This window comes from Rhineura floridana, chromosome 11 (assembly GCF_030035675.1).
Source record: "Rhineura floridana isolate rRhiFlo1 chromosome 11, rRhiFlo1.hap2, whole genome shotgun sequence".
Lineage (NCBI taxonomy): Eukaryota > Metazoa > Chordata > Lepidosauria > Squamata > Rhineuridae > Rhineura > Rhineura floridana.
The window spans coordinates 26,905,485-26,929,045 of NC_084490.1; the positions used below are offsets into that span (position 1 = coordinate 26,905,485).

The 23,561-nt window shown below is 39.9% G+C and overlaps 1 protein-coding gene across 1 annotated transcript; it reads left to right on the forward strand.

Annotated features, from left to right (window-relative positions):
- The first annotated feature begins 167 nt into the window (after nucleotides 1–167).
- LOC133367630 (vomeronasal type-2 receptor 26-like) lies at nucleotides 168–18,334 on the forward strand. Its single transcript, XM_061591726.1, has 5 exons — nucleotides 168–427; nucleotides 2,190–2,481; nucleotides 5,805–6,032; nucleotides 14,197–14,323; nucleotides 17,433–18,334. The coding sequence occupies exons 1-5, from the start codon at nucleotides 168–170 to the stop codon at nucleotides 18,332–18,334; spliced, it is 1,809 nt and encodes a 602-aa protein (XP_061447710.1).
- Nucleotides 18,335–23,561: the final 5,227 nt, after the last annotated feature.

A 23,561-nucleotide genomic window follows, 5' to 3' on the forward strand; every position in this document is an offset into this window, starting at 1 on the left:
TTGTTGAGAAGCACTGATTGACAATATTCAATAGAAGACGAGGATATTAGCACCCATATTACATATCAAGCCAAGTTATAAATCAGTGTTACTGCAATATCATCCACCATTCAATTGAGACTGTAGCAACACTGATAAAAAGTGTACATAATTCTGTAAAGGGTAACATGGAAATCAGTGATTGGAGGGGAGGTTTTATCAACAGGATTATACTGGTGACAGTGTTGCTGTTAATACTGCTGGGTCATACTGTATGCAAGACACATTCTATTAACTGCAGCATACATGATGACCCCCTTCCTATTCCTCATGAATTTTACCAGCCAGGAGAACTTCTCATTGGTGAGATCGTTTCTCAAGTCTTCTTCCTCTATAATCTCCTCTCTTTCAAGGAACAGCCTACACAGATTGTGATTGATGAACCTATGTAAGACATCTGTTTCTCTCTCATTTTGTAATATATTCAGTCCATAATTATTAGGAACAGGTTTTTAAGGAATACTGTGTTTATTTTTCATATGACAAAAGCAGCATGCTAGCAACAATTGGGCTTGTTAATACATATTTCTATCTTCTATGTTATATTATTGGGCACAAAGCATCAGTATGTTTTCTCTCACAAATGCCAATGAAATAAATGGATCCTGTGTGTTTTTATTTTGCTTTTGCAGAATAACCTCATGGAGGATGATGCCTTTATTTATATATAATATTGTAAGGCTTCCAAATCTACTTTCCACTTGTAATTTTCTCTGATTTAATTTCCTAACAGTAGAAAGCTGTGGCTAAATATGCCGACATGGTTTAATAATAATTCTTAGCAACCAGAATCAAATCAAATAAAAAATAACACAGGCAACAAACTTTTTTTTAAAAAAAGTGTAAATAAGTATGGGACTGGGATTGATTTGAAAAGAACAGAAAACACATACAAACTTAACAAATGGCACACAACTCCCACCAAACATTTATGAGATAGAACTTACAGAAGATTTTGGCATCTTGAGACTTCACCACTTCCGAGAGCTGTGATTGGAGAACGTTGGGTGGGATGATAGCATTCTATCCTTTCTCCCTTTTCCCTCCCCATGGTGGTCTCTTTTATGGTGTTGTAATTGGTCCATTTCAGAGACAGCCTGTTTGGTTCATTGGAGAGTGTTCTTACCTAGAGATCTGTTGATTTGGGACCAGCTGATCCACTATGTAGAGATTGGTAGCTACTTCAACCCAATTCGGACAGGATACAAATAGGCCGGAATTAGCCCTATTTGATTTACTTGTGATTTGTACAAATACAGTGCACGACCCTACTAAGGAATGTCCCTAAATTCACTAGTGTGTCTTTATTAATATGTTTATATTCTGTTCTTCTTTTATACTGTATGTTACAAAAATGTGCTAGAATGTGTTGAATAATAAACAATTTAAAATAAAATATAATACATCTAAAATATGGTCTATTTAATTTGGACTAGTTGTTGCTGTTTTGCTTACTTGGAGCACAATCCAACTTGCATTTTCATCGGACTGAGGGGAGTTAGATATGGTGGACCTCGAATGAGCCAGCGGGGTCCTGGTTCAGCTGAGCTATACCGATCTATGCCAGCATAAGTCTCTCATCCTGACTCAGTCAGAGATCTGCCAGAGAAGCTCAGCCTGATGTAAGGGCAGCAAGAGAAGCTTGCAGAAGGCCTGCAAAAGGAGTGTTTCGGGGTGTGTTGGAGGAGGGGCCAAGGTTAGGACTAACCCAATATCCAGGACCTGTTCAGGTCCCTCCTGTGGCCCTCTGTTGCAGCAGCCAGTGAAGGGGTGGAGAAGGAAAGATATTCTGTTTCCTTCCACGACACCCTTCTGGCACAGCCAGCATCCTCTTCTCCAAGCAGCAGCTGCATGTGGCGGCCAATTCCACCAGCTCTGCCTCCACCAGCTTTGTTCCCACAGGCCTCCGGGGGGTTGCTCTGTTGGTTGGTATTGTTGAATGTTGGCAAAGGGAATACCCTAATAAGTGCAGGGAGCAATTTACAAGCATGATTCCAAAACATTTTAAGCATCGAGCTCTTAAGTTCAGATAGTTGGGTTTTTTTTACTTTTAGTCTTGAACACATGCAGATGAATGGTGAAGAGTGCAAATGTATTTTTATTACTTCTGTCACTGCTGTTTTGTTTAACATCTGTATCTTCCCTTACAGTTCAGTGCCAAAGAACTACCAGCACATTCTAGCCTTGGCATTTGCTGTAAAAGAGATAAATGAGAATCTTCAAATCTTATCAAACATCTCTCTGGGGTTCTACATCCTCAATAGCTACTACACTGCTAGGATGACCTACAAGGCCACCCTCAGCCTGCTTTCTGCACAACAGAGATTTGTTCCCAACTTCAAGTGTCAAAATCAGAACAAACTCATAGCTCTCATTGGAGGATGTATTTCTGAGATCTCTGCCAATGTGGCCATTATTTCAACAATCCAGAAGACTCCTCAGGTAAGCTTTGTGCAGAGGGGTATGGAGATTTCACAACTGTGGAAGACCATCATGATTTCAGAAAATCACCTGTAATATAATAGAATCGTAGATTTGGAAGGTGCCTAAGGCCATCAAGTCCAACACTCTGCTCAATGCAGGAAACCAACTTAAAACATAACCAACAGATGGCTGTCCAGCTGCCCTTGAATGCCTCTAATGGAGAGCCCACTACCCCTTCCAGTAATTTGTTCCATTGTTGTACCACTCTAACAGTTAGGAAGTTTTTCCTGATGTTCAGTCAAAATCTGGTTTCCTGTAACTTGATCCCATTATCCCATGGCCTGCACTCTGGGACAATCAAGAAGAGATCCTGGCCCTCCTCTGTATGGTAACTTTTCAACTACTTAAATGGTTAAATGTGGGCTAAATGAAAATAGTATCAGGTTTATTCACAGCTCATTGGTAAACTACCAATGAGATCTAATAAAACCTGAGGGAGGTTTGGAGTGAGGTGCCCAGGACTGTGTCCTGGTCTAAATATTATGCAACATTCTTAACAATGACTTTGATCAGGGGTTGGAAACTGTCAGAATCCCATAGCTTAGCACAGACACTGGGGATACTTTTCTGAAGAAGAGTTTTGGGACCTATCAGAGGATCCCAATAAAACTGTGAAGGAATCAGAAATGGCCCCAAGGCAACCTGAAGTGCCTCATCAGAAGGGAAAACTCAACAGCCTCCTAGATAACTCGTGACAAAATTCAATCCCTGTCTTGATCCCTGATTCTCTTCCTTCATCCCCTGTACCTCAAGAGTGAGGATGGCAGTGGACTCAATGGGATGCCAAAAACCACTCTTGGTGTGCTCATTTGGGTACTGGAAGGCTGTGTTGCAAGGAGCAAGGAGTATATCCAGCTGCAAAAAAAAAAAAGCAGATGACTAGGAAGAGGTGAAGCTTTTACTGAGACACAAGTCACTCTGTCTCCTCTAGATCCTAGTGGGTTAAAAGGTCTGTATTGAGCTCCTTAATTTCCAGTTCAGTTGCCCAGCTCCAGCACTCACTGCCTCAATTCTGGGTATTACACGTGAAGATGGAAGTCAGGAACCATTTTCCCTTGAGGGGACACTTCTGGGGCACATGGCAGTGGTGAGTGGGGCCAGAAGCAAAAGAGTGGGGCCAGAGGCAAAGGGTAAAGGGATACGACTCTTACTCTTGGGTGCTCCATTGCATACCAGTCACATAATGCATTTATACACAGAGACAAAACAAATATGTCTACATATAGACAGGCAAGAGGCATCATCACAATTGAAGGATACATTCCAGACAGGCAGAGTCGCTTGAGCAGGGTCACTGAAGGATATGTCCTGCACACAAGCATTGTGGCCTCAGGATGGGTATAACCTTGGGAAATCCTCAAGGGATGGATAGAAGCCTGAAGGATCAAAATCCCTGACATCGATGTAGGAGAGCATGAACTCTTTATCATATTTGTACATGACATAACACTGAGAGGCACAACTATCAGTGCAGAAGACAGAACTAAAATTCAAAATGCTCCTGATATAATGGAAAACAGGGTTAAAATGAAATCTGACAGAGACAAATCCAAAGTATTGCATTTAGGCAAACCAATGATGCCCAAGTGCACAGCAATAGGATGCGGGTTATATGTATTCTCAGTAGCGCATGCGACATTGTTCTCAATATTTCAGTTGATCAAAACATAAAGATGTGTGACCTTTGTAATACAGCTATTAGGCTGAATTAAAATAATACTACTTTCCAAGTTATCAGACCTTTTAATTCTACTTTATTTTGCACTAGTAAGACATCAAGAGAACTACTGTGTCCAGTTCCTGGTGCCACACTTAAAGAAGGGTACAGACATGTTGAAATGAATCAGCAGGAGAACAGCAAATATGGTCCAAATAGGGCGAACACATCATAAAAGGAAAGGTTGAAAGAAAGGGATATGTTAAGTCCCCCAATGAGAATTTTAAGGGAAACCTTATGGCCCTCTTCAAATACTTCAACAGCTGCCACATAGAAGAGAGCAAATTCTCCATCTGCCCCAGATGGCAAGACTGGATTATGGTTCAACACTAGGAGAAAAAATACTTCAACAATGGAACAATGCAGCAGCCACTCTTATTTTGATTGTCCAGACCATTGGATTATATCGCCTGCAGGACCCACTGAAACATACTTATTTAATATTCTCTTCTAATCCATCTAATATATTTATACATTTTATTTCAGCTGACTTATGGATCATTTTTGGCAGTACAAGGTGCCAAAATGCTATTCCCATTTTTGTACCAGATGGTCCCAAATGAAGCCCAACAGCACAAAGGTGTTGTATGGTTACTACATCATTTTGGATGGACTTGGGTTGGGCTCTTTGCCGTGGATGATGACAAAGGGAACAGGTTTTTACAGACAATGGTGCCGATCCTTACCAAGAACGGCATCTGTTATGATTTCATAGTAAGATTACCAAAATGGAATTATCTGGATGAGATGCTAGGCTGGTTTTTAAAGCACCTGGAAAGCTATATCATCATATTTGAGAGAAAAGCCAATGTGTTCTTTGTGTATGGAGAACCTCCATCCTTTCAGGTTTTGAGAGTAATGTTCCTTTTATTTTCCTTCTTGGAATTGCCACCTCTTGGTAAAGTGTGGATTGTTACATCCCATTGGGATTTTGCATCACACTCTATTCAAAAAAATTGGGATTTACAGACCTTCAATGGTTCCATATCCTTCACAGTTCATTCAAATCAGCCAGTAGGATTCCAAAAGTTTGTTCAGATGCTAAGACCTTTCTGGGCAAAAGGAGATGGGTTTGTACAGGACTTCTGGGAACAGGCATTCAGCTGTTCATTGAAAATGTCTAAGGGGCAGGATGAGGAAAAGAACACCTGCACTGGGAAAGAGAAGCTGGAGAGTCTTCCTGGGAGTGTTTTTGAAATGAGCATGACTGGCCACAGCTACAATGTCTACAATGCTGTCTATGCTGTGGCACATGCTTTGCATGCCATATACAAATTCAGCTACAAGCACAGAAGGTTGGCAGAAGGAGAGACACTGGCATTTCAGAAGGTGCAACCATGGCAGGTAATTACAAATGAATACTTAAGAAAAGACACACAGACTATCTTTTCTTCCAGAAATAAAGGAAATTCTATCTACTTGATACAATCCCACTGTTTGCAGTAGTTTTCACTTCCTTTCATTTTGTTCATTTTTTGTTACAAATGCATTAATTTAAGTATTAGCAGCCTTGTGAAGCTTGTGGAAATAGTGGTTCCTCTCCTCATATTTTCTTTGAATTTAGGTCCATCATTTTTTAAGGAGAATTTTATTCAACAACAGTGCTGGGGATTCAGTGTGCTTTGAGGATAATGGAGAATTAGTTACAGGTTTTGATGTCACAAACTGGGTGATCTCCCCCAATGGCTCGGTGGTTAGGGTCAAAGTTGGAAAACTGGAACCTCAGGCTCCTTCAGGCAAACAATTAAACATTTCTGATGATCAAATTGTCTGGCATCAAAGCTTTAATCAGGTGAGATGTAGCTTTATGCCATTTGATGTTTTGTGACCAAATTTTGTTACTTCCAAAGCCATTCAAAATGTCTAACCGTAGTCCATGTCTAATTTCTGTAACATATTTTTATTTCATGAACACTTGTACTCCAGTTCTACTTTTGGTGAAAACGTATAAAATCTGGCATGGGTGGGAGGCCTAGGTCCTATGCTGTCTATTTCCATATTCTGAACATGATAGCAGCAGTGCGTTTTCCATGGTCACACAATAATTGTTGGATTATATACCAGTTGCTGATAATCAAAAGTGCAAAGAGTGCTATTGCACTCACTTCACTTCTGTGGGAACAGGACATTGGACTAGATAGGCCATTTATCTGGTCCAGCAGGGCTCTTCTTAGGCACTGCATGCTAGTGATGGGTAAGGGCAAGGACAATAGTGGGTGGGTTTTTATGTGCCTTCAAGTCGATTACAACTTATGGCAACCCTATGAATCAGCGACCTCCAAGAGCATCTGTCATGAACCATCCTGTTCAGATCTTGTAAGTTCAGGTCTGTGACTTCCTTCATGGAATCAATCCATCTCTTGTTTGGCCTTCCTCTTTTTCTTCTCCCTGCTATTTTCCCAGTATTATTCTCCTTTCTAATGAATCATGTCTTCTCATTATTTGTCCAAAGCATGATAATCTCAGTTTCATCATTTTAGCTTCTAGTGATAGTTTTGGTTTACTTTGTTCTAACACCCGATTATTGGTCTTTTTCTCAGTCCATGGTATGCACAAAGCTCTCCTCCAGCACCACATTTCAAATGAGTTGATTTTTCTCTTATCCGCCTTTTTCACTGTCCAACTTTCACATCCATGCATAGAGATCGAGAATACCATGGTCTGAATGATCCTGACTTTGGTGTTCAGTGATACATCTTTGCATTTGAGGACCTTTTCTAGTTCTCTCACAGCTACCCTCCCCAGTCCTAGCCTTCTTCTGATTTCTTGACTATGGTCTCCATTTTGGTTAATGACTGTGCCGAGGTATTGATAATCCTTGACAAGTTCAATGTCTTCATTGTCAACTGTAAAGTTACATAAATCTTCTGTTGTCATTACTTTAGTCATTTTGACGTTTAGCTGTAGTCCTGCTTTTGTGCTTTCCTCTTTAACTTTCATCAGCATTCTTTTCAAATCATTACTGGTTTCTGCTAAGAGTATGGTATCGTCTGCATATCTTAAATTATTGATATTTCTCCCTTCAGTTTTCAAACCTCCTTCATCTTGGTCCAATCCCGCTTTCCGTATGATATGTCCTGTGTACAGATTAAACAAATGGGGTGATACAATACACCCCTGTCTCACACCCTTTCTGATGGAGAACCAATCAGTTTCTCCATATTCTGTCCTTACAGTAGCCTCTTGCCACCACACCAAAGAAGACTCGTGACACAGTTATGGAATAATGTTATATTTATTTAAAATATAGCAATTATATATTAAATCCAATTTCTGCCAATTACCAAATTAAATCCACTTCGGGCAGGTGAGGATACTTAGCTGAGAGGGATTTATCCCTCCACTTCACTGGGCATGTCAGTCTCTACAAACCATGACTCCCTAGCAAAGTATGCGAGTGAAATTATCCCTCCTTGCCAGTAGAGTCAATCACGTGTTTCCAACCTCCGCACCCCGGCCCCGCCATACAGGCGTTCACCTGATGCACAAGTTGGTCCCACAAGGACACCCCCAAGTTCCCCACCAGCCACGCCTGACTGGCAGTTCCCTAGTGACTGCCCTTTAATACAATGCCTCAGTCACCTATTTTTGTACCCCACCTTCCTCACCTGCCCAAATTCCATGCCAACCAAAGAGAAACAACCCAAATCCCCCCCTTTCAGCCAATTAAATCAAATCCCAGCAGTATGGAGTAGACAAAATGAAAGGGATGCTGAAATCAGCATCCCCCCCAAAAAAATTCCTAATCAGCCCCAACTGGTGACTAGCAAAGCCCATACTGACCAGGGAGAGGGGGTGTGCCGCAATGCAGAAGAGAGACAAGATTTGAGGGAGGAGCTGGCTTATATGCCGTCCTCCTCCCTTACTCAGATTGGCCCCAGGGGCCCCACATGATGCCATTTGGAACCCTTCAAGAATGTTCCCAAGCCTTCTGCCAATGTGGGGTGGTGGAAAACACGCCCCCACCTTGGCGGGAACACCATTGTCCTGAGTATAGGTTGCACATCAGGACAATCAGATGCTGTGGCACCCCCATTTCTTTTAAAGCATTCCATACTTTTTCATTATCTACACAGTCAAAGGCTTTGCTGTAGTCTATAAAGCACAGGGTGATTTTCTTCTGAAATTCCTTGCTCCGTTCCATTATCCAACATATGTTTGCGATATGATCTCTGGTGCCTCTTCCCTTTCTAAATCCAGCTTGGATGTCTGGCATTTCTCACTCCATATATGGTAAGAGCCAGGTAAGTATGATGCGGCTATATACGGAGAAAGACAATTTTTATCATGCAGAGCTACCTTTAAGTAGGTTATTTGCAAACCAGAAGCCCATCCAACTTTTTAGTAAAAACTCGAGCCGAGATATAAAGGAAAATTTAAGGAACTCTCCTTGGTGTTTGGACGAGCCTCTGATTGAAGTCCATTCCATGTTTTTAGATCCACATTTTCAACAGCCACAACCCTCTACTCTAATCTTTGCCCCAACCTGGGAAGAGAAGGAACTTATAAACTCATTCCACTCCCTGCCTATAAGATCTCAGAAGGAGATCATTGACCGACTGACGGTGTTAAGAGACACTCTTGCCCACGCCATCTCCCCTGAAGCTGAAAAGACTCCCACACCTCAGGAATGCACTCAAGTGAGAGCTGTTCTTAAGAGAAAGACCACCCAACAGATCACGATTAACTCTTTGATTCAAATTTCCTCTCCACCAAAGGATTTTATGTGCTCCCCTTCAGGAGATCACAACCACCAACCAACTAATAGCCATAGTGTGGTACAGGCTTCTCCTAAGATATCTTCCCTTAAAGCCCCGCATAAACCATTAATGGCGAGTTTGGACTGGGATAGATCCAGATATCTTGGTCCTGAGGAACTGGCTCATGTCCCGGTGGGGCCCCCTGAAATAAGAACTGCAGAGGTGTCTCTGTGTGTGCCCCTGGTAAGGTCTGGCGCCATATTTTTGGATAGAGATGGTATGCTAAACCAGATCTCAGAGTGCATTTGACAATCCCCGCTTAGAGATGGCCCCCCAGCCAGGTCTATGTCAGGGGAGGATGGCGCACCTCTATCATCGGTTTGGGGCCAGACTGGTTCCCAAGTAGACCAAATTAATTTCCTGACTTGGAATATAGCGGGGTGGATGTCTAAACAAAACTGTCCTGGGTTCAGGGAATATTTGGGTGCCCATGATGTGATATTTATACAGGAAACCTGGTCTTGTAAAAAAATCTATTTGAATGGTTTTTCGGTATTAGAGTTATTTGCTGAGCCCCCTAAAGGGAAAGGCAGGCCCAAGGCAGGCTTAGCAATTCTGGTTTCCACTTCTCTACATATGAACATCAGAGAGCTTCTGCCATGCGGAAATATTGTGATTGCGGGATTAATTGAGTTTAGAACTATCACCCTTTTAGTAATTAATGTATATATCCTGCCCGCATCTCACAAACATGGTATAATAGCGTCTTGGGAAAATCTGGAAAAATATGTAGTTGAACTAGAAGCTCTATACCCTAGGGCATACCCCATTGTAGTGCGAGATTTCAATGCCAGAAATGGCCCAAATAACAATGCCCTTTTCTTATCAAAACTATGGGGAGGAATAGATACAGACAACTTTATTCCTAGGTTTGACAGATTTTCCAAGGATCTAAAGGTGAATTATGCGGGAACCTGTCTGACTCATTTAGTGGCCCGTTTAAATTTGACGATTCTTAATGGCCATACAAAAGTTGACAATCCTGCAGAATTCACCTACATCTCTAGCCACGGAAGTAGTGTGGTGGATTATGTGCTCATTTCCCAATCTCTCTTTAATTTAATCTCCAACTTTTCAGTTGGTGCGAGATTTGAAAGTGATCATTTACCTTTAACTTTTACCCTGCGAATACCTGAGTTAGGCCACCTAGAGATAAATCCTCATTATGAGGTCCAGGAACCTGATTCCTCCTATAAGAGAGTCTTTTGCTTGGATGCAATCGCTGAGAAGGTGTCTAACCTCTTAGACTCTCCTTCGAGCTTGGATCTTAGGTTCCGATTAGTTGATGCTAGTGAAATTTCTGCTGCCTTATATGCCTATTCTACTCTGACCTCGGCCCTGAAGACGGCCTTAAGGCCACCACCCCCTTCTTCTCGAACACTCAGGACAAAAACTTCTAGCTGGTTTGACAAGGATTGTCATGAGGCTAAGAACCAATTGAGAAGGGTGTATATCAGATATAGAAACAATAATGTAAATACACTGCCATTGGAATATTACCTTATTAAAAGGAAATATAAACTACTGATTGCTAGCAAAAAACGACGAGATGTTCAAGAGCGATGGAAGGTTCTAATAAATGCCTCTTTAAATAATAACTCCAAGCTCTTTTGGTCCTTGGTTACAGGTGCCTTGGGCTCTTCTTCTAACTCCCAATGTAACATCCCGCCTGCTATATGGGAACACCATTTCTCCGCTCTGTTTGCAAATTCCTCAGATTACTCTTCATGTATGCCAACTATTATAGACTTAAGCGCGTTGCCAGCTTGGCCCCCAGTTGAACAATCTGAGATAGTTACATTGATTAAGTCCCTAAAAACTGGTAAGTCCCCAGGGATTGATTCAATTCTTCCTGAACTGATAACAACGCGTATAGACTGGTGGGCCCCCATACTGGCCAACCTCTTCACCTTGATTAATCTAACAGGCAAGTTTCCCCAAGCTTGGCTTGAGGCCGTTGTTATCCCAATATATAAAAAAGGGGATAGGGACGACCCGACCAACTATAGACCCATTAGCCTTCTGTCAGTGGTGGGAAAGATTTATGCTAACCTTCTAAATGTGAGACTGACCTCCTGGATAGAGGAGGAGGATAGAGGAGGAGGATATATTTGGTCGAGAACAGGCTGGTTTTAGAAAGGGCAGACCTACTATTGATCACTGTGTTGTATTGAGCCATCTGGCAGAGAAGTATAGATGCTCCTTCGGTAATGGTTTATATGTTGCCTTTATCAATCTGAAGACCACCTTTGACTCCATCCCGAGAGAATTACTATGGTCTAAATTATCTCAGACATCGATCGATAAGAGACTCTTGTTCTTGATTAGCCATTTATATCAGCACACAACACTTCGTGTGCGATGTGGCATGGATGGTAGTCTGACAAATCCTATCTCTGCCACAAAAGGAGTATATCAGGGATGCATACTGGCCCCTACCCTATTCAATCTTTTTATCAACAATCTGAGTAAATACTGTCTTGCTGATAACTTCCATCCTCCCAAACTGGCCAATACTAAGTGTCCTCTACTGCTTTATGCAGATGATGCTGTATTAATGTCCTTCTTGAAGATTGGCCTAAAATGCCTCTTGCGTGCTTTTATGACTTATTGTGACAAAAACTCCCTTACCATCAATTTCAATAAGTCAAAAATTATAGCTTTCTCTCGGTGCTCTGCAATCCATTCTTGGGTAATAAATGGCCAAAAGATTGATCAAGTCAAACAGTATAGGTACCTGGTAAGAGCCTTTGTAGAATCTTGAGCATTACTTTACTTGCATGGGATATTAAGGCAATGGTTTGATAATTACTGCATTCCCTGGGATCCCCTTTCTTTGGAAGTGGGATATATATTGAATGCTTCCAGTCTGTGGGCCATTATTTAGTTTTCCATATTTCTTGACAAATTTTTGTCAAAATTTGGACAGATTCAGTCTCAGTAGCTTGTAGCAACTCTATTGGTATGCCATCGGTTCCTGGTGATTTGTTTCTTCCAAGTATTTTAAGAGCAGCTTTCACATCACATTCTAAAATTTCTGGTTCTTCATCATATGGTTCCTCCGTGAATGAATCTGTCATCCTTGCATCTCTTTTATAGAGTTCTTCAGTGTATTGCTTCCATCTTCCTTTTATTTCATCTCGGTCAGTCAGTGTGTTCCCCTGTTGATTATTCAACATCCCTACTCGTGGTTTAAATTTCCCTTTCATTTCTCTAATCTTTTGGAACAGGGCTCTTGTTCTTCCCATTTTGTTGTCCTCTTCTATTTCTAGACAATAACTATTGTAATAGTTTTCTTTGTCTCTACGTACTACTCATTGTATAGTTGCATTTAGGGTTCTGACCATGTTTCTATCTTCTTTTGCTTTTGCTTTCCTTCTCTCTTTAACCATTTTAAGAGTTTCTTCAGTCATCCATTGAGGTCTTTCTCTCTTTTTAACAAGAGGTATTGTCTTATTGCATTCTTCCCTGATAATGTCCCTGACTTCACTCCATAGTTCTTCTGGTTCTCTGTCAACTAAGTTGAAAGCCTCAAACCTGTTCCTTATTTGATCTTTATATTTTTCTGGGATGTTATTTAAATTGTATTTTGGTATTATGAGTGCTTTGTTGTTCTTCTTTAGCTGTACTCTGATTTTCGATATGATCAGTTCATGATCTGTACCACAGTCTGCTCCTGGTCTTGTTTTTGCCGAAAGTATGGAACTTCTCCACCTTCTGCTACCAATTGTATAATCAATTTGATTCCTATATTGACCATCTGGTGATGTCCACATGTACAGTCGTCTTTTTGGTTGCTCAAAAAATGTGTTGGCAAGGAACAAATCATTGGCTTCACAGAATTCAATAAGTCTTTTTCCTGCTTCATTTCTGTCTCCTAAGCCCCATTTCCCACAATTTCTAGTTCTTATCTATTCCCTACTTTTGTGTTCCAGTCCCCAATGATTATCATCATATCCTGTTTTGGTGTGTGATCAATTTCCTCCTCTATTTCTGCTTAAAATTTCTTCAATTCTTCTTCTTCTGTGTTTGACGTTGGAGCGTAGATTTGGATGATGGTTATGTTAATAGGTTTCCTGTTTAATCTCATTGATATCACTTGCTTAGACCTTGCATTGTAGCTCCTAATTGCTTTTGCTACATCACTTCTCACTATTAAAGCAACCCCGTTTCTTCTTAATTTCTCATTTCCTGCATAAAATATTTTATAGTTGCCCAACTGAAAATATCCCATTCCAGTCCATTTCAATTCACTCACGCCAAGTATTGTCATGTTGATATGCTCCATTTCTTGCTTGACAATTTCTAACTTTCCCTGGTTCATGCTTCTCACATTCCATGTTCCTATTGTGTGCATCGTACAACTACAGACTCTCCTTTCACATCTGTGTGCATCAGCCTCTGGGCTTCCTTTCGGCTTTGACCCAGCTGCGTCATTAGTCACACCGCTACTCATACTTGTCCTTTGTTCTTCCCCAGTAGCTCGATGAGTGCCTTCTGACCTGGGGGTCTCATCTTCCAGCACTATCTCATGTTGCATTTTGGATACTCTGTTCATAGGGTTTTCGTGGTAAGAGGTATTCAGAGGTGATTTACCATTGCCTTCCTCTGAGTTTGGATGCATCTTAGTTGGGTGTCTCAGCTTTGACCATTCCGCCATGGGTGCTCCTGCTAGGAGTATAGCCTCTTGGTCTAGACTCCTGACATCATTGCTCTCAGCTTCTTCAACACTCTCAAACCCCCTCATCACGTTAAGGTGTGCATCCTAAACGGGGATAGTGGGTGAGAACAGGGGAAAAACGTGGCTGGAATAATTTCTTCAGTCGGCTATATTCCAGCTATGAAAAACTCATTGGTGTCTATATACACCCAGGTACATGCATCTCTCCATCATCTATTGAGGCAACCAGGAGGCATTGTCACAGTTCAAGGACATATTTTATTAAGGCAAAAGCACTTGAGGGGTGTGACCTGGGAAGAGTTGTCTAAGGGGCCTGAGGTCCTTCACCCCAGATTTCAGCCTTGACATTTATCCAAGTAAATCAAAATCCGGTCCCCGTTACTCTTCCTTTCCCCCATTTTACAGCCTTTCAATTCCTCAGCAACTGAGACTTACTGCTTTCTGTGTGCTCCCCTGAATTTCCATCTGTATGCTCTCTTACTCTCTTATTGCTAATCTGTGATGAAACTCTCCAGGTGCTGCCCATTTCTGTGTGCAATGACAACTGCTATCCCGGCTACAGCAGGAAAAAGAAGGAGGGAGAGAAATTTTGCTGCTATGATTGTGCCCCATGTCCAGAAGGGATGATCTCTAACCAGAAAGGTAAGAGGCATAATGGACAGAGATGTCAATAAATTTCCATTATTTAACATCTTTCTTTGGAGAATGCAGGTCACCTTGAACGGAAATGAGGTTGGGCTGTAAAACAGATTTTAAAAATAATCAAACCTCTAATAGTTTTTTTTTTAAAAAAGTTCCAAAGATTGTGGGATTGGGTAACCTTATGTCCATCACTATTTCTCAAGCTAACTAACCTAGCAGGTTTTATGTAAGGATCCCTTACCAGGAAGCTTTCACAGTCACTGAGAAGCTTTTTCCTATAATTGCCAAACTCTAAATTTGGAATCCCTATGAGAACTCAATGCACAGGTAGCTTTGGGTAGATCATCTGGTGGACCATCTGGAATTTAAAATATATTGTCTGTTTTTAATATTAAAGTTGCATTTAAATGATATATTACCTTATTTTAATATTGTTTCTTTGCTCTGGCATTGTGTTAGCAATGAAGATCAGATTATAAATAATTTAAATAAATAATAAAGGGCTGTCAGGAAGTATTTGCACTTTCTATATGTCCAGCACTAGACATAACTCAGTTTGGAAAATTTGTTCCTCAAGGGCACTGAAGCCTGTAGTGATGCCCTCTCAGCCTTACAGTATGTTTTCCACAGCCCGACAGCTCACCAAGTGTGGCTGAACCATAGATTTGTATAATGGCATTGGGATAATAGTATTTATTTTCAACTCTGTTCCTAATGATCCCTAACATGGAATTCAACTTTTTCACAGCTGCTGCATGTTGCCTCTACGTTTGCATTGAGCTATGCACTATGACCCCAACATTTATTTGTGTCAGTCGTCACCAGTTCAGACACCAGTATTGCATAACTGATTAGGATTTTTGTACATCACTTTACACTTGCTTATAGTGAACCACATTTGCCATTTTATTGCCCATTCACCCAGTTGGAACTTACTGGAATCCCTTATATTGATTACTCTAAACTATTTGTAGAGATAATGTATGAACAATTGAAAAAAACACGGGTCTCAACAATGAACTCACACTAAGTCAATTTGGGTTCACTTTTTGTGAAGAAAAGCAAGTAATAAATTAAATGAATGGATGGATGGATGGATGGATGGCTTGTGTGCCCCACTTCTTACATCCCTTCGTGGTGAGAACTGTCAGTTTCTTCCTATTCTCTACTGCCTGCTCATTAATCAGTTACTGATTCCAAGTTGGTGTCTCCTCTTATCCCATTACTGCTAGGCTTACTCAGAAGTCTCTGGTGAGAGATTTATCAAAATATTTTTGAGACTCCAAGTACACAACATTTACCAAGTTATCTTTATTTAAATACTTATTGACACTGAAAGAATTGCGAGGTCAGAAGGCAATGACACTAATAATTACATTATTAACAACAAGCCTTAAAAAAAAAACCTCAGTAAAACTTATGCTGGTACTGGGAAGCCAGTTTACATATGTAATGTTATTTTAAAAATTGTTTAATTCAGGGATGTATGATCATGCCTTAGTCCATTCTGATATTAATTTGCACTTTCATCTGGTATTTTCCATTGCTCTGCAATTAGTTTATCTTGCATAAATTTGTGTTCCATTTTGTCGTCCACTGTTACATTTATTAATGTCTTTTAAATGTAGCATACATTAAAGCACAATAAGGTGCACACATATCAGCCATCAACATACATTTACAAATCAATTACTTTTCCGGGTTTTTTCCCTTGAAATTTAATTAATTTGCAGAGGGGTAGCTCTGTTATTCATTGATGTTTATAGGTGCTTTTGGCTTTTCTTGTTTCTTATGTGTTGTTTGTTGTGTTTAAAAAAAAAGGTTCCTTGTAGATAACTAAGACAAATAGGTTTCACAGCAGGAGTCCATGCTGCAGTGGGCATTGAGTGGAATATGCTTGATAGTCAATTTTCAACAGATGCCTCTGACACTTCTAGTGTTGATTTTGTCCAGAAGCGATAACATCGAATCTCCTGATGAATTGTAATTCAGCAGTTCCTGTGACTGTCTCCCCTTGAAGTTCCTCTGTTTCAGTATGACCATGTTAAAATCAATTGCAGAGTGTCTTACTGATATTTCCAATATTATTGTTTTGGATTACAGATTTGTGTTCATTCATTCTTTTACATAGAGACTTGCCTTTTTGTCCTATGTGGAAGGCAGAGAGGCATTGTGGGCATACGTAGGCGTGTGTGTATGTGTGTATAAAAACACACATGCTGGATGATAAACAGGTGAATGAACCTCTGATGATGAGGATGACATTATTAGGTCCTGTATTAGTGTTGTCAGAGTAACATGGGGACAGACTTGTCATCTGAGATCCCATAGCGTTTGGTCCCTGTGTTTGTTTTGTCAATTATGTGGCCTGTTGTTGTTGGCGAATAGCTGCTTTAGGGTGGGGATGGGGGCTGTTTGAAAGCCAGCACAGACCTGCCACCCAAGGCCTGTAAGAGGGAGGTTTCGTTGTCTATTATAACCTCTAGATCAATGATTATGCATTTCACTGGTTTTAACTGGGAGCTGTACATGACAGCAAGTGGTGGTCTTTCATTTTCTCTTTAAGTCTGTTGTTGGATTAGATCCACACAAAGGCTGAAATCCAATACACACGTACATGGGAATAAATCCCATTGAACCCAGTGAAGCTTTGTATTGGATTGCAGTTTAAGTTAAATACACTTGGGCCAGCCCCAATATTGGGCATAAATATTTTTTCAGAATTCCTGAAATAGGTAATATAGTTGGCTTGTTTCAATGTGTGTATCTTGCAAAGTGCAAAGAGTTTAAAAGGTTACTTTTTAAAAATTGGCTTCTTGGCCCTACCTTCTGAGTAAAGCAGTAGTTTTCCAAATAAGAGCAGAGAAAAATATAAAGTGATAAGACATCTGGGCAGGCAGTTAAAACACAGAACAAAAGAATTTTTCAACACAGCACAAAAACCTACTGATTTACTGGCTTACAAAAAGGCAGCTAGCACACTAATATAGAAAGGTTCAATACAATCCACACAAAAAATGTCATGTTCACTTGCCTCTTTAACTGATTCTCTAAAAAGATGTTGGTCAACATCTGGAAATATTTAAACACCTCTTGCTTTTTTCCCCAGACATGGATGCCTGTGTCAAATGTCCAGAAGACCAGTATCCCAACAAAGACCAAACCAGATGCATTCCCAAGGTTCCAAGCTACCTCTCTTACAAAGAAAATTTGGGGATCTTCTTAGCTGTCTTGGCAATTTCATTCTCTTTCATCACAACTTTAGTACTTGCAACTTTTATGAAATACAAGGACACTCCCATCGTCAAAGCCAACAACCGGACCCTCACCTACATCCTCCTCATCTCCCTCCTCCTTTGCTTCCTCTGCTCCTTCCTCTTCATTGGGCAGCCTGGAAAGGTGACTTGCCTATTCCGGCAAATGGCTTTCAGCATTGTTTTCTCTGTGGCCCTTTCCAGCATTTTGGCAAAAACCATCATTGTGGTTCTAGCATTCATGGCAACCAAACCAGGGTCCAGGATGAGGAAATGGGTGGGGAAAGGAATGGCAAATTGTATTGTCCTTTCCTGCTCCTTTATGCAAGCTGGCATTTGTACCCTTTGGTTAAGTACATCCCCTCCATTCCCAGACAGGGATTTGTTCTCACTGAATGGGGAAATCATACTAGAATGTAATGAGGGTTCAGCTGTGATGTTTTACTTTGTCTTAGTCTATATGGGTTCTTTGGCCATTGTGAGTTTCATTGTGGCTTTCCTTGCCAGGAAGTTACCCAACAGTTTCAATGAGGCCAGATTTATCACTTTCAGCATGTTGGTGTTTTGTAGCGTTTGGTTCACCTTTGTTCCCACCTATCTAAGCACCAAAGGAAAATACATGGTAGCTGTGGAGATCTTTGCCATTTTGTCATCCAGTGCTGGATTACTGGGTTGCATCTTTTTCCCTAAATGCTACATCATTGTGCTTAGGCCTGAGCTTAACAACAGGGAGCAACTAATCAGCAGGAAACAATGAAAGAACATAAGTCTTATATTCAACCAAACCTTACTGAGGATAAGAATTCAATCATACTCGCTTATGCAAATGTCCCTACTCAAATTCTTGTAAGCAGGGTTTAGCTGTAAACATCTCATTTCAATTTGGCCCTTCCTTTGGTTTGCTAACATACATCCCATCTTACTTCAGTTGAGATCCAACTCCTCCTTTGGGGAGCATGAATGAACACCCTCAAAAATGGGAGAGGGTGATGTGTTTTCCCCCTACTGAAATAGAGATTCTTTCAGACAACATCATGCCATTGTTGTTATTATTATGCATAAGCATCTCTAGACGATGTATAATAAGAAACTGAGCAGATGTGTCCTTTCCATCCAGAATTGTGGGGTTTGTTGTCTAACTCTCATGATCATACAATTAAAATACAATTAAAATGTCAGCTGTAAGCTGCTTCAGCCATAAATTTTCCCCTTATGTCAAGCATATTGATTGTATTGCATGAACACCTTTGTTAACACAATATATTAATGCAAATAAATGGGGCAAAATATTTCAAAGGTATCAGTTGGAAGATAGGGACCCATCAGCATGTTGAAAGTGAACCTCAAATCCTTCCAGGTTGTTATTATACTTTTATACTTTAACACTTGTTATACTGTTGTTATACTGTTATACTTTGGTCTTCATATTATGGAAAATATGAATGATTGTGAGGTTATGCCAAATATGTGTGTGTGATGTCCCTGTATTTTAATATCTGTAAATATGGTAAGTGTGGGTTTATTAAGTGATATATGGTAAGTGACTGAGTGAGGGGGGAGTACATGAGCTGGAATGCTGGAGAATGCTGTATGATGATTGGCTGAGTGTTTGAGTGGCTGAAGGTATAAATGAAAGGATGACAGTTCAGGTTCAGGGTTCTGTTTTGTGGGGGAGTTGTTGGCGGTTGGTTGTGGAGTGTGGATTGGAGTTGGTTGTGGATTGGATTATATATGGCTGGTATTTAAACAGAATATATAAGGCTGGAAACATAAAGAGTGACACTATATGGTACCATACGCTTGTTGAACATTCCTAAAGTAATCTTGTTATTTCCTTGTGTTATCAAATAAATACTTTTATTGGTTTACCTAAAGCCAGATCCTTGGCTGGGGATTCACAGACTGGAAGGGAGGGCAGGGTATTTACCAAAGTGGAGAAACAGTATCAAATGGTGGCAGCGGTGAAGAGAGAGTGTATCATCAAGTATCCAGGGCAACCCAGGGCTGTATGCTGTATTGGCACAAAGATACAGGGGGGTTGTGGCCTGCAAGTGCACCCAGACACAAAGTAACAATAAGCTAGAAGGGAGAATAAGGCAAAGTCTCTAGCTGTATTGTTTACAGAGAGTGACTGGTGGTGCTGCCTAGCAGTGGGATCTTGTGAGATCTGTGCTAGGGTGAGCTAAAGAAAAAATAATAAAAATGATGTTTCTCCCTGGTGGGAGCCACGGGTGGGAGCCTGACAAGTGGTGCCAGGGGAGGAACATTACATGCCGTTTCTATTTCATTTTCTTTGGACACAACTTTAGTACTTAGAACTTTTATGAAGCACAAAGACATTCCCATAGTCAAAGACAACAACCAGACCTTCACCTATATCCTCATCTTTCTCCTTTTTTGGTTCCTCTACTCCTTCCTCTTCATTGGGCTGCCTGACAAGGTGGCATGCCTTTTCCAACAAATGACTTTAGACATTGTTTTCTGTGTGACATTTTCCAGGATTTGGCAAAAACCATAACCATGGTTCTGGCATTCATGGTGACCGATCCAGGATGAAGATGGGTGGGGAAAAGGCTGGCATATTCAATTCTGTTTTCCTGCTTTTTTTATTCAAGCTGGGTTGTGTAATTTTGTTATGTACTGTATGTCCCCTCCATTTCCAGATATAGATAATGGAAACCCAAAAAATGATTCCATGATAACCCTCCAGCTTAAACTTCTGGAATTTCTTATCTTCCTTTCTTGTGGTAATGTGGATGTATATAACATTGCTGGCATTATGAACCCTTCCATCCTGCAGGTAACCATTTATATGATGTTTTCCCACATGAAATATGTCCCATTCCATGTTGTCAGAGCCCCTTCATCACAAGCACAATTTAATGGAAAATTGAGAGTGACATATTTTCCTTTTTCATCCTTAGACCTGAGGTTAACAACAGGGAGCAACTAATCAGCAGAAAACTATGAAAGAATATGTCTTATATTCAGCTAAATCTGACTAAGAATAAGAATTCAATCATACTTGCTTATACAAATTTCCCTACTCAAATTCCTGTAAGCAGGGTCTGGCTGGAAACATCCCATTTCAATTTGGCCCTAACTTTGGTTTCCTAACATATATCCCATCTTACTTCAGCTGAGACCCAAATCCTCCTTCGAGGGACATGAATGGGAGGACAAAAATAGGAGAGGGTGATGTGTCTTTCCTCTATTGAAATATAGATGCTTCCAGCATCATGAAGATTATGGTGATGATGATGATGCATAAGAATCTCGAGACAATGTATAGTAAGAAACCAAGCAGATGAGTCCTTTTCCATCCAGAATTGTGGGGCTTTGTGTCTAACCCCCATGATCATACAAATAAAATACAATTAAAATGTTAGGTGTAAGCTGCTTGGGCCATAGACTTCTTATTCACCTTATGTCATGCATATTGATTGCATTACATCAACATCTTTGTTAACACAATATATTAATAATAATCAATTGGGCAAAATATTTGGAAGGTATCAGTTGAAAGAGATGGACCCATTGGCATGATGAAATTGGACTTCAAATCCTTCCAGGTTGTTGTTATACTTTTAATTTTGGGTCTTCATATTATAGCAAAAATGAATGATTGTGAGTTTATGCCAAATATGAGTGCTGTTTAGATAAGCTTAACTCTGGTTCAGAGGGACAGCTTGGCTCTACTTGACTAAGGGTTACGGTTAGGGCCACATACTCCCAATGATCCCTTAAAGGAGAAATGATAATTGTGGGATTCCAAGAGGGGGAATTCCTAGCAGTTTTCTCATGCATGATCAACTTCAAATATCAACAGCACACTGGGGACTTGATAATCATCCCTATCATTTTCACTGGTTTCCAAGCTATTGCACAATAGACATCTAGAGCCAGTTAGCAAGACCAGCTATCAGCCTCTAAAAGAGAGCTATAAAACCCTCCTGTTCTTCAGAATCGGATCTAGGAATAGACAGGGCAGAGCTTGGAAAAGTTAATTTTTTGAACTACAGCTCCCATCAGCCCAATCTAGTGGCCTTGCTGGCTGGGGCTGATGGGAGCTGTAATTCAAAAAAGTAACTTTTCCAAGCTCTGAGACAGGGCTCCGTCAGTCTTTTGTATGGTTATTCCCCCTTTATATCTTGAAGTATATAGTATCAAAAGTTGATTCTGCCATGATTTTTAACCCAAACAAATAAATGTATCATGACTATCCCTGTTCCTCAGACTTTCTTTTTGTCCAGTGAATCTTTCAATTCCCAGATTCTGACTCTTAATAGTAGGACCTCAGAGACTTGGTACTGTATTAATTATTTTTTTACAATAATTTTATTCAAATTTTCATAAAACATACAAAATAAAATCATAAAACATTCAAAGACAAAAAACAAAACAAAACAAAAATGATTAAACAAAAAAATAAAATGTTGACTTCCCATTTGTCACAGATCAAATCAGTTATAGGTCTACAATATATAACAATCCTGTCTCTTAAATTATATTATAAAATCACTTTCCTCCAGTAGTTATCTTAATTAATCATCAAATCTCATAAACATTACTTTATTCTTTCCACAAAAAGTCAAAGAGAGGTTTCAATTCTTTAAGAAATATATCTATCAATTTTTCTCCTAATAAACATGTCGATTAATCCATCTCGTTAATAATAATAATAATCTTATTGTCATAACCATAGTCCAAATAAACATATCGATTAATCCATCTCATCAAAATCTGTTAGGTCCAATAATTTCAATAGCCATTATTCCATTATCCATATTAATTCCATCTTCCATCTTCAATAGTCCTGTTAAGTCCAGTAATTTCAGTGTCCAATCTTCCATTATCAGTATTCCATAATAATCTTGCTGTCATAGCCATAGTCATATAATAAGAGTCTGATGGGAATTTCCTCTATCCCAAATATTTTCTTGCCATCAATTCTGAGTAAGTTGCTGAAATATTGTTGTAAAGTCATATCTCTGTTCTTCTTTTTTCAAAATGCACTGGCTCATCTCTTGAGAGTTTTTCCATTGTCACATGGCTGCAGTTAATTCCATATATTTTCTCTATATCAAGCTCCATCACGTCATTCCAGTCCAGAAGATTATCCAAGCCATTGATAACTTTATCTCTAATATCTTCATTAATTTCTTCAGAGATAACGTTAAATTCCAAACAGTAGATTTTATTTCTAATATCCATAAACTCCAGATCTTTTTCCAATTCCACATTTGTTCCAATCTCCAGGGCTTGTATCTTCCCTTTATTTTTTCTTTTCTCATCTCTGATCTCATTCTCCTCTCTCACAGGATCCCCTATTTCTTTAAGCTCCTGCGTCATTTTGCTCAGTTCAATTTTCAGCTCCTTACTGCCCTGTCGCAGGGTTTGTTTCGTTATCTCAATCTCATCCATTATTTTCTGAAACATAATTACTTCCAGATTCTCAGCCACTTTCTTGATTGCCATTTGTAAAACCACAAAAACAAAACAAAACAAAAATAAAGAGAACCACTTCTTATTTCAGCAACAATTGGGTTAATATTCCAGGCTTGATGACATCACAGTATAAACAGAGCAGCCTGCCTTATCTCTCTATGTTCAAAAATATAAAACAAATTTAGTTCCCAGCATCAAAACAGTTAGTGGCGTTGTGAAGAAGCAGATTCGTCAAAATAAAATAGACCAAAAAGAGAATAGTTCCAGACAATATAATGTTCCTCGGAATAGAAATCCCTCTTCTGTTTATATCTTTAGAATGCACTTCCAGGACAGCTTTTTGCAATAGAAACAGAGATAAGCTGTTAATTTCGTGAATAACAGAGAAGAGTTATAGCTCACCCAGAAGTTCTTTAAAGCTGATTCATTTGACAAATCTCTTTTTGCTGCAACAATTTAAACCAACTAAAAAAAATAATAGAAAGAAGGGTGCTTGCCTGTTAGTCCGTTTTCTCTTTAAAGAAAAGATAAACGTA